General features: G+C 37.3%; 1 protein-coding gene across 1 annotated transcript in view; it reads left to right on the top strand.

The window, feature by feature from the left end:
• Positions 1 to 12,106, top strand: part of LOC116722024 (rho GTPase-activating protein 29-like) — a 34,252-nt gene that overhangs the window by 1,987 nt on the left and 20,159 nt on the right. The window contains exon 2 of the mRNA XM_032566102.1: positions 384 to 781. Coding sequence (XP_032421993.1) covers positions 475 to 781 — 307 coding nt within the window. The 5' untranslated portion in view covers positions 384 to 474. The remainder of the gene's footprint in view (positions 1 to 383; positions 782 to 12,106) is intronic.

The raw sequence follows: 12,106 nt of genomic DNA, 5'->3' as shown, positions 1-12,106 counted from the left end.
TTGTGGATTAGGTGTGATCCCAGTTTAGCTACAAGTTGTGGAAATTATTTAATTGTTAGCATTGAATTATTACTGTTTTTACAAAACTACTTATCTATACATTAATAAATATTCTGTATAGATTTGTATAATTTAAAATGAGACATCAGGTAATTCTTGAATTTGAAAATCAATCCAAAAATGTCTGAATGAATTTGAGTCTGCTCATTCTTGACACACATGATGAGAATATACTTCAAATTTAAGGGCTCATTGAGGGTTCATGTTGTGGCGCCTCTAAGCAGCAGCCATATTTACTTAGGCCTCAGGCCAGCTTTAAATATACACTAGCAAAACTCAGTTACATCAGCTCCTGTTTTTACCGACGGTGCTCTGTCTTTCAGCCGTCCAGGGACGAGGGCACTGTGGTGAGTTCAGGGGCTAGCCGGTCAACTGTGCCACCTGTAAAGGGTGGCGGCTGCCCTGACTGCTGGGATGCTACGGAAGAGCAGCAGCAGTAGCAGCACCACCAGCAGCATCGGTGGAGGCACTGGGACAAAGCAGGTCCAGGAGCTTCCACTGCCTGCCTCCAAACCCCAAGAATCCGTATCGCCCAGATCCACCAAGACTTGGACCATGGGTCGCAGCACCAAGAACCCCAGCTCTCTGAGCAACATGGGCCTGCCAACCCGACTCATGGGGGCCCCAGGAGTGGATTCGGACTATTTTCTGCAGCTGGTGAATGATGTGAGGTGGTTCGCTGATGTGCTTCTGAACCTCAAGGATGCTTTCCAACACAAAGGTGAGCTCTGATAGAGTTGGAACATGGTGGGGGTTTTTCTTAAATGTTATGTCTGTCATTGGGACTGTTTGGGGAATTTAGGGTGAGTAAAGTTTATTCTTTTGTTAGTTGCCTGCTTTTTATTTTGGTGACAATCTTTGGGTAATTTATTTGGCAAACTTGTCATGTCTCACTGTAAGAGTAAAACTTGTATAACTTCATCTAATCTTTTTTATTTAAAACACAAAAGCAATGGTTAGTTTTACTGCTCCTAGAATAATATGACAAAGATTATGATAGTAACATCTAATTTCTGCTCTGCATTTCTGAACTGTTACTCCAGAATTTAAACATGGATGTTCAGCTGCAGATGTTTACATACATTGTGCAAAGTGACACAAAACCTTTTTTTCTTGTTGAGTGACATTACATCAGTCTAAACATTTCCAGTTTAAGCTTGTTTGCATTAATACAATTATTAATATTTGCTAAATATCTGACAATTTTCAATTTGTTTTTAATTCAAATTCGGTTGTTTGCTCAGTATTTGGTAAAACCGTCTTTTAAACTTTATGACTTTGGTGAAACATTTTGGTATCAGTTCACAAACTATTTACAATAGTTTACCTAAATTTGCCATTGAGTCAGGTTTGTCGGCCACCCTGAAATATTTATACCAGATTTCAATATTGAACAAAATTTTCTCATCGGTAACTAATATAAATATTGTAAGTTAACTTATTAGAAGCTAAGAATGCCATATGATAAACATCTGGATTTTCACAAATTGACCAGAACCATGGGAAACCAAAAATTCACTCTCATTATTGTGCCAATTAACAAATAGAAGTAATTCTGGTCATCCTAACTGACCTAAAGTAAAATATATTTTGTCTGACTTAATGTCAGACGGAGACGTTATAATGTATGTAAATATCCGGACAGTGGCTGTAAGTACAAGTATTGACGAGGTGTTATGTTAGATTTCTTTGTCCATTTGCTCTAAAGGAAACTCAAATCTCAGTATTTTCAGAGAGCTAGCACTCTGCAAACAGAGTTGTTTTTGTCCAGATCACTGACAGGCAGCAAAGCGAACCAGTTGTATCTCTGCTTTGTTTTAAGAGAAGCCACAGGCTTCAAACAAAACTGACAAGTGTTTTTGTATTGCTCTAACTAAAAGTTACAATTTACCATAATGTCAATCAGCCAGAATCTCCAGTCAAGACTCCAGATTCACTTTTAACACACCGAAGAACTTTCTACGCTGTCATCAACTCCACTCACCCACGTATTAATACTTGCACACAAATGCACAAAAGAGGCAGACTGTAGATAGGAGACAGGTAACGCAATTTCTCTTTGTTTCCCTGCTTACTTGATGGCTTAACTTTTTGTTTGCAGACTCATACAAACATTCCACCCACACATATGAATATTATGGCACACAGTTGTATAAACACTGCCAGTGGGAGGCTGGCAAGTCTTTGTATAGAGGAAAGAAAAGGTTTATTTCACTATGAGTCAGCCTCTATATACCTATATGTTGCTATTTAAAAAAAGTTTCTTAGCTCTAAAGCAGCATTATGAAACAGCTTCATTTCGAGCTATTTGAAATTATTGATGAGTTGGATACTTTTTAATTAATAAGGAATGTTCCACTAATTAGGGCTTACGCCACCACTCTGCAAGATGCATACCCACAAAAACAAACATGCAGGGTCCTACTGTATATCGGGCAGAGGGAGTGAGTTGTTTAGTCATTCTTCTCGCAGGAGGAGTGAGAACCTTGGCTTCTGTCGTGCTGAGTGTTACTCTGTGCCATCACCAAAACATTTGGGGTATTCACCTTTCAGTTAGCAACAACCCCCTATTCAGCAGGTGGCTGAAATCATACCGCACGACCCCAAACTGTCATTTAGACTGTGGCTTTTCACTGAATTTGTTGTCAGTTTTCAACATTTTACAAAAGCAAAATATTGGGTAACCGTTGTGTGATGCTACTGCAATCGTGTAAACCACTTCCTCTTGGTGTAAGTAATCATTTTTCTGTTTTTCCTGCTAAATGGTATGAAGAATATGTGAAGTTTTTCAAAGGAAATTAACTTTTCGATCAGTAGTTATATAAGACTAGTAAAACATTAATAATTCTGCCACCAGGAAGTAACTTATCACAAGTAAAATCTGATCTAAAAGCAGATTAGTCTGCAGATCAAGTGGCAGTCGATGAGTTATGCATTCCTCTCTTGAATTTCCTGAAGTCTTGTGCAGTGTAAACACTGGGTATGGTTAGTAGTCTGTCTGGCTCCTGCTTCCTGTTAATGGAGCATTACTGGCAGGTTCCTTCGTCTCTACAGACAGACACCCATCATCTCCTGTGTATATTTTTTAAGCTGGGTTGTGGAGTTCATGCGCTCTTCCTCATCAAACACAGAGGTTGTCACGTGTTACTGCCAAACTGTAGAGGACCTGTGTCATTGAGGCCTTGCCTAATCCTTAATAAGCATGTTTTTAATTTGCAATGTGATGGCTCCGTGGTTCAGATTTGCTGGTCTCAGTGTTTCTCAAGTTGTCGTCTGTCTTCACTTGTGCGTTCTTGTGCTTCCATTCCACAGCAGTTGGAGGACATGTGGCTTTTGTCTGAAGGGTCAGGAAGGTTTTAAAGTCTGGACAAAGTTACAATTGAAGGTCTGTTTTACATCGCCATGTCTGAAGCAAAGGTGTAAACAAATGAGATGAAGAACAGACCAGTGAAAGAACTTGGCTATAATTGGATATTGTCTTTTATTTAGCTTCAGCCTTTTGTTTCTTATTATCCTCAAATGTTCATTTTTTTTCCCCTGGAAATATTTTCCTGTAAATAAACCCTTAGATTTAAACCTGAGAGACGTCATCAAAAATATTTAATAGGGATTATCATTATGGCAAAGCTGAATTCCAGGCAGCCCGTGATCTCACCCTGTCAGATTTTGGGTTGTGACTAGCAGCACGTCTTCTATGATGTTTGCTTCAAGTATAAAACCACCACAGAACCAGCCCCTCTCTGCGGTTAAACAATGTTGCGAAGGCAAGGTAGAGAGGAACGTGGTGAGGTTAGCAAAACACAAAACATCACAGCGGCTTTGTTATTATTTTCATTCTCTGAAAGGTTTGTCACTGGAGTACTGTGTGAAATTAAGATTGTTTTGAGACCCTGCAGAGTTTCATTCCAGATTTCAGACTCTGTTCTTCACTTTGCTCAGTGTTTCTGAAAAAAATAAAAAAATAAAATAAACAAAAAAACCCAAACAAACTTAGAAGTTTTGCTTGGAAGATGCTTGTTTTGTCTCCCTGAGCTCCTGCTAGTTTTTTGCTGGAGGCAGCAGAAGAGGAGTCTGCGTTTGGCTGATGGAAAACTACAGGGAGATTCATTGTTAACTGTAAGCTTATGTTAACTGGACTCATGCCATTTACAACCACAGTTTTGCACTTGAGGTTTTTTTTTTTTTCAGGGATCTGATTGTGATGTTGGCTTTCCCTGTCTTATGTAACTGCCCCCACAGGTCACTCTGTGTACAATAAGCTGGTGTCTAAAGTCTGCGGAGGAATTTAATCCAAGTAAAAGGTTGATGCTTAATGAGTTCTGTTATTGCAAAAGTCCAACAGCTTAAAACCTGTGTATAATTTTTCTTCTGCTACATAATCATACACTACTTTGTGTCAATCCATCACATAAAAAAGTGCATATTATCATGGAATACACACCACAGTGCATTTTAGATGCATTCTGAGGTTTTGGTGGCTACCTGGTGGATATGCTGAAACACAAAATGTTGGCAGCATAATAGTAAATGTGCAAAAAACAGTGACATGCTTTTAAAAGATGCTAGAGTATTTTATCATCCCTGGACTTCTTATCCACATAGTTTTTTCCTCTGATTTTTCTGCTGATGTTTCTGAATGTTTACCTACATAAAAAAAAAAAAATCCTTTAATTTTTTTTTCAGCAAACATATTATCAGTGTGCAGAACTTGAATGCATGAGTCTTAAAATATAATATCCTACCCAATATTGCATCCTCGTAAGCTTATGTAATTGAAAAATTGCACACAAAAATATTGCAACATGGATTGTGCAGTAAAATCCCAGTGGATTTTACTTGTTTATAATGCAACGCTGTGTGAAAAAGTTCAAGGAGTATAATTAGTTTTGCTAGCCTCTGTAAACACCCATATGACCCTCTGACACACCCTGATTTATGAACCTTAGTCTCTTGCCTTCCCATAATGCTTTAAATGATCAAAATTGTAAACCATGAACTTTACTAATAAAAAACAAAGGCAACATAACTTCATCTCACACCTTGTAAAAATACACATCTAGTTATGGATCTAACCATGTTGAAGAGAGCAATTGTTAAAAGTTATTGAAGTTAAATGTTTTATTTGAGCTGATTTTAGCGTTAAGCTATTTAAAGAGGTTGCAGTTCCTACAATGGCTGGGTTAGCAAGAATTTAAGTCATGAAGCAAGAGTGTTAATTGCACAGTGCTGTAGGGCTTGGAATTAAAAAGAGATAGGTAGGAGGAATGCCAAAAGTTCTTCATTCACAAATTTTCATTCCAGTTTCATTTGAATAAGACGGCTCTGTCAATGGCTTACGTCGGCATGAAGAAAGAGTCGTCTACAAGCAGAACTGCGGGCCCTTTCCCTTCCCCCCTCTCTCCTGCATACTCTACATTCCTCTTAAACAAATGCTCGCTTGTAGCCTTCAATAGGCTAATTGCAGGTATGAGCGACTTTTTCTATAAAATAAATTTATATTTGTGCCAGAATCTGAAATTCAAAATGAGTATTTAGAAGCTTAAACTCATGTGAAATGGAAGGAAAGTTTCCTCCCATTCTAAAAAAATCTAAAAAAATGATAAAACACCTGCAAGACTCAAAACAGCACAAATGCGAATGAAGTCTATGCAAGACAAAACTACAGCACAAAAACTAAATAGTTTTCTTTAAGAAGCACTCAATCCTTTGTTGGTTTTTACTATTTAGCTTTTCTTTTGTTTTTGTGCCCTCAAAAAAAAAATAAAAAAATATAGCATTAAATTTAGCCCTGAAATGTTCTTTTCTTTTCCAGAACTTGTGGAAATTTTCCAAGAAGTGTTGTGGTTTGTCCTCTATAGAGCCCAGAAATTGTAGGAATGTGTTTTAGTGTGTGGTATACATTATAGTCAGCCTGTATAGACCGCTGCTGCTGGGTGGGCAGACGTTTTTAACTCCAAACTTCTCTTTTTCACAAGGAAATGATAATCAGAACACTACCTTACATTGTATCACTTTCATATTTGCTTGAGAGAGTTTAGTTTAGCTCTTTTAATCTTCAGACTACACACTGACACCGTTTCAGTGTAAAACAAATATTTCAGTGCATTGTCCTGAAGTTGCAGTTAAAAGCTTCCAGTATTTAGTTTGTAATGTGGGGTGAACATTTGGTCAGAGATGAACTATTCTAAAGGACATAGTTCAGTGCTGTGTAAGAAGAGGTGTTGAATGTCTTGGACTGAGGAATAAGTCCTGCTGACTCACAAAATAAAAACGTGTGTCATTGTTTAGCTCTGGGTGTCATCATGACTGATAGGATTTGGCAGAACTCCAGTTAAGCTGCATTGTCCTGTGTTTTAGAGTACCACTCTGTAACTGAGTTACTGTTCAACATTAGGGCGTATGTTGAACACATTTTAAATGTTTTTGGGTTTTTTTGTCTTTTAAGGAGAGGCTAGTTTATTAACTTCCTGTTTAAAAATGAGTTCTGTGGTCAATTATGTAACCAGTTGGGAAAAAAAGGAATTTATTTGCCTCCACCTCCTGACCCTTTCAGTGTATTTTCCTGCAGTGTTAGGATTTATTCACCATATTATAGTAGTTTTAAACATTTCAAGCAGCTTAATTTATAGAGGTATGAATTAATGGAGTCACACACATTTTTTCTTGATTGGCTCTTATATCTTCAGATGAAATATGGACAATTCTAGTTTTAGTATTCATTAAATACATACAGAGAACTTCCTGTATTTTCGGGCCAAGTTTGTATTTTGATTCACTATTTTTGAGTTCAATAAAAATCATGTAACAGTAGGGACATGTGATTTGATGCTTTATTTGGGAAAATATTTTAATTCTTTTCCTGTTGGATTCAGAATTGCTACACGTATTAAAGAACTAGCAGCACATTTTTGACTTTTATGTATTGTTGGTGAAAGACAAGAAACCAGACTGGTCAAAATTGGAGTTGTAAATTCAGAAACTGATAACTGGTATCAATCAGGAAAGGCCTAAATTTCCTTTCCTGATTGGAGAATCCGTTTTAACGCCGTATTCTCTGGCCGTTCAGCCACCACTGCTTTAAATAGCCTTATCTCATCAGTCATATCTTCTTACAAAAAGTTTGCCTGATCCTCCAGAAGAGACCACTTACAGGTATTAGCTTCAATCAAAAGAAGTCAAATCTAGCACATTATATCTTAACGGTTTACAGCTTATTGGATAGATAGGAGAGATTTGTTGGGCAGTAACTTTCCTGTGTGATGCTGAAGGATGTTTTTGTGCAAGCTTGTGGTGAGGGTGTGTATCCCAGGCTTCAATTTATGGTTGGAGATGCTGGATTTTTATGCAGGACTTTGGTCATGGAGAGGATTGTATTTGACACTTGGGCTCCTGCTAGTGAAGGATGTTACATTCAATGGTATTGAATTGAAGCTTTGAAAGGAGCTTTAGCTTTTTAGGTGTGTACAAACGCTCTTTACAATTTTTTTTCCTTCATCAGGATAGATTGTTTAATAACATTTGACTTGAAAACAGGGATTTGAAATATTGGTTTAAAATTTGTTAAAAGAAACTATTATGAAGCTCATTTTATGCTGCATAGAAAGTTAAAATTGGTTAAGATTTGAGTAAATAATTGAACTAAATCATATGACAAACTATTAATCAGACAAAGAAGCTTTTTAATGGAGCAATCTGAAAAAAAACACATTTCCTCTTTCATTGACCAAAGCAGCAACCTGGCGAAATTTTAAGTAGTTTGAAAAATGTTGAAGAAACATAGTGATCTGTCACTTTTTGCCACAGGTTTCACCAATCAGATTAATAAAGTTCTACAAGCTATGATTGCTAATGATTGAGAGCCATTATTGTTGACTGTCATCATGGCAAAAGCCACGTTATAGACAGTAGCAGAAAATGTTGATGTATTTGAAGGTCTTCATTTTAGAAAATTATACATTTTTTGAAATTACAAGCACTTGGCAGTTGAATATTTTCCATATTCAAGTTTGTTTTTTTTAAATGATAGAAAAATATGAAGGTTGTCCATCATTTTAATGGATTATGATTTACACCCCTGACTACTTGTTGCTGAAGTGGTGCTTTTTATCCAGTCTCCAGTATAGCAGCACAAACAACAGAGAAAACTAAAGAGAGTTTTATGTAGTGTTATTCATAGTCTAAATAGAGGAGTAGGCAGTTTAGCTTGATGAGAAAAGAAAGAAAACAAGGTTCAGAAGTTAATTAAACTGTAACGAGCACTGGACACTCCACAACTAAATGTGCATGCGGCTCCGCTCTGCTCTGCTGATGTAGTGGAGGTAGAATCCTACATCAGTCACACATCCCAGATGATTGCACTTGACTCACCTTTCAGGGACAACAGGCGGCAAAATGGAGCTGGAACATGTTAAACAAAAGCTATAAAAAGGAAAAGTAACACTGCTTACTCAAGCGTTGCTATAAAAAAAAAAGCAGTGAAAGCTTAATTAAAATAATATGTCGAGTTTAATTCGGCCTTGGACCTCTAATTAAAGTTAATTAAAATTGCATAAAGCTCGGACACAATGCCTATGAACTTGGTCCAGGTCGGATAGGATTTTTTAAAAATTCTAGCACAGATTTGTCCTCCGGATGTGGACCAGGAGGGTCGCTGCGCGTTCAGACCACAGTAGGTGAATTGCTCATAATTTAAGCAGAGTAGTTTAATTTAGATGCGTTCATCTGTGTTATGTGTAATGGGATCTTGATTATCTCTTTGACTTATTGAATATTAATTAAACCAAATGAGAATTAAATGCAACCGGATATCCTATGTCATCAGTAAGATTATAAAATTTGTCTGGTAAAAATAGAATATGATGGATTGTTTTTGGATGCCATCAGTCAAAATGACGGACCACAAAAAAGTCTTGCCAGCCTAATTTATTTGGCCTGTTGTTTCACAAGGAGATCTTGTACAGTCATATTATTGAAAAGTTAATTCAATTAAGTAACTCAGTTCACATAACATAGATTTATAACGCTGATTTTCATTTTAATTAAGATGATCTTTTTACAGTTGGTAAAACATAACATTTGATTTAGAATATGAAATCAGACCAATAAAAAAAAAAATACAGAAATGTGGACTTAGTGAAAGTATGTTTAATACCTTCTTAAAGATTGGTACTTTCATTCTGACAAACAAGCCTCATCGCATATTCCCATTCATAGAACAGGACTGTAAATTGACTTTTGAAGTAAAAATGTCTTAATTGAAATACAGATGACCCATCATACCCCCACTTCTGAGGGTATTTTATTATTATGCCTATCTAGAAGCCCTTAAAACTTGTGATTAACCTTGAAGCACAGACCTCACACAGAGCCATAGTTAGAAGCAAGTAGCTGTTCAGACTGGTGTTTACAGCCTGTGTGATGCTATAGCTCTTTCTCTCTCCTAACAAGGTATGGGATCGATTGAGAACCACCCGGCAATGCAGCGTTTGTTTGGACAGAGGGGAAAATTAGTGCTGGGAGATGGAATCCTTACCAAACAATTCTACCTGTAGCTGGCAGCCCAGAAATGCAAGAAGTATCTGTGGCGTCAATCCTCTCTTGTGTGTTATTTGTGAGGGGAAAGACTCATGGATATTCAGTTTACCTTTTTGTAGTTTATTGATGCAATGGAAAGAAAGTGATCATTTCCATTTAGAGGGGGCATTATGATGCAACAATGAGTTGACTGATAACAGCAAGTTGTGCGTCACTAGTTTGGAATGTGGTACACAGAAATACATCTGAAAAAAAAAAAAAAATGAAATCATCTGGTGGTTCAGGTGTCAATGTGTCACCCCTACACCATCTGAAATAGAAGAGGAGGAGGGGAAGAAAAATGCCTCCTTGGTCTTTCAGTAAAGCCCTGGGGCTGTTTCCCAAGCAGCACCGTGTCAGTAGAGCTGCCAAGGCTTGTTTCATGTGGAGCAGATCGCGTGTCCAGGCTGGCCAGTTGATTGCCTGCCGTTATCAGTGGGGGGAGCAGAGGCTGTAACCTCTGTTAGGCCGCCTGGAGATTTGGATTAGATTGGTTCTTCTCTACACCAGACTCAAAGGGAGCTGCGTCAGACACAATGGGACTCCTACGCACAGTAATTTAAGAGGCAATAATAATTTAAAAGGTACATGGTTGAGATGCTGCATGGTATTTCATTTAAGTCAGAAGTAAGATGTGTGTTTTTGCAGTAACTTGTCATGACATGTTAGAGTGTGTCACCACATTGGGGATACAAATTGGTAGCAACAGAGATGATTGTTATGGATGACTTGTTTGAGAAGTTTCTGTTGATCTTGAAGCACTTTGTTGTGATCTAGTGTTCTTATTTGCATGGTGAAAAAAGTTCTAAAGTTTTAAGGCCTGCCAATAAATCTTGTGTTTAAGGGGTTCCAGACAGATCATAAATACTGTTTCCACCTTAATCTGTGTCTAATTGTTTTGCCTAGAGCCTTTTTCTCAGAGAGTAAAAAAATTTTTTTTCCTCAATTAGTGGCAAAAATTGACAGCCCAACTGTTAGGTGCAATTTGGATGCCATTACTTTACGTACACTGGGTAAAAACGTAAAAATAGTGACTGGGTTTTTAGGAATAAAATTTAAGCGGAGCTCTAATAGCTGACAGCTATTTAATATTTGCATATCATTCTAAGAATTGTTTTTGTTCTCTTTCCACATGCTGTCTTTGTTAAATGCAAACCACTGAAACAATAAAAAGGCTTGATTAGCAACTGATCCACGTAGTCATGAAAAGTGTGATTTTCATGAGGAAGATTCACTTTGAGGAGCTTATTAAAGCCAAAAATCCTAAAATTCTGCAGATTTCTTTACGCTAAGACATCTGCAGAATTTCTTTACATTGAGTTACATTGTATTTTAGATTAACAGACTTTGACTTTGCTGCTCAAAGTAAAATCATTTTTGAATCTGGACACATGAAACTGTTCATTGTTTATGCATGTTTAGGGTTGCTTCAGGAGTGAATAACAGCTTGTAGAAAAAAATTTTGAACTATGTTTTTGTCTACAGCAGTAAAATAATCACAAGGTTGTTACTGTTTCTCTGCCTGTCAGCTGTGAGTGGCATTGTCAGACAGCATCGATTAGGAGGAGAGGTGGAGAAAGAGTGGAGCTGTTTTTAGAGACGACGTTTTTAATAAACAGAAGATCAGTCCCATAGAGAAGTTGAAATAAAATAATCTTCAAACAAGACGAGATCCAAAAAGTGCAGAACCCTGTGCGTTAATGACACTTTCCCAAAATAACACAGTTCACCAGGAATTTTAGTAAGCACACATTTAAAACGTTAACTTTGATAACCCTAATAAAACTCCATAAAATTCATTGAAGATTGTTGTTGTACCGTGACAAAATGTGGAAAAGTTAAAAGGGGGCATTAATACTTCAAGGCACTGTAAATGTTGTAAAAAATTAAGTATTTGTTGTTAATACAATTTTATAAGTAAACATATAAAACAGTGAGTAAAGAACATCTTGCTCTTGTAGCAAATTAATGGTTGAGATGCATTATGAAACGTGGCTGCAACTGATGTGCTTGCTGCTCCAAAAACAGCAGGCAGATTTGGACTGCGCTGGCTTTGGCAGGGGGTCTTCCTTTAAACAATACGCCTCAGCTCTGTTATCGCTGCTGAAACAATGGACCACCTCCCACACTAAACCCGTAAAATTTCCACTGCACCTCTTGATGACATATTGCAGCAGAACCACTGATCCCAGCCTTCGTGTGTAAAACACAAGACAACTCAACTCGCACATCTATGACGATGTGTGAGCCTACATGTCTAGAAAGCTTCATCACCATTTTAGGTAATGAAGCTTATCTTTGCTGATTTATAAAAATTTCACATTTAATTACTTTCTAAAATATGGAAGGAGTTAGGGCTTTAGTTCCCTATCGTCTCATGCATGTTGTTACTATAATAGATGTTTGAGACTTTACTCTAATTAGCACATGCATGGTCTTTGTTTGTAGGTCACTGTCGGTGGATTTACCTTTC

Source organism: Xiphophorus hellerii, chromosome 6, assembly GCF_003331165.1.
Source record: "Xiphophorus hellerii strain 12219 chromosome 6, Xiphophorus_hellerii-4.1, whole genome shotgun sequence".
Lineage (NCBI taxonomy): Eukaryota > Metazoa > Chordata > Actinopteri > Cyprinodontiformes > Poeciliidae > Xiphophorus > Xiphophorus hellerii.
This window is presented reverse-complemented; position numbering and strand designations above follow the sequence as displayed.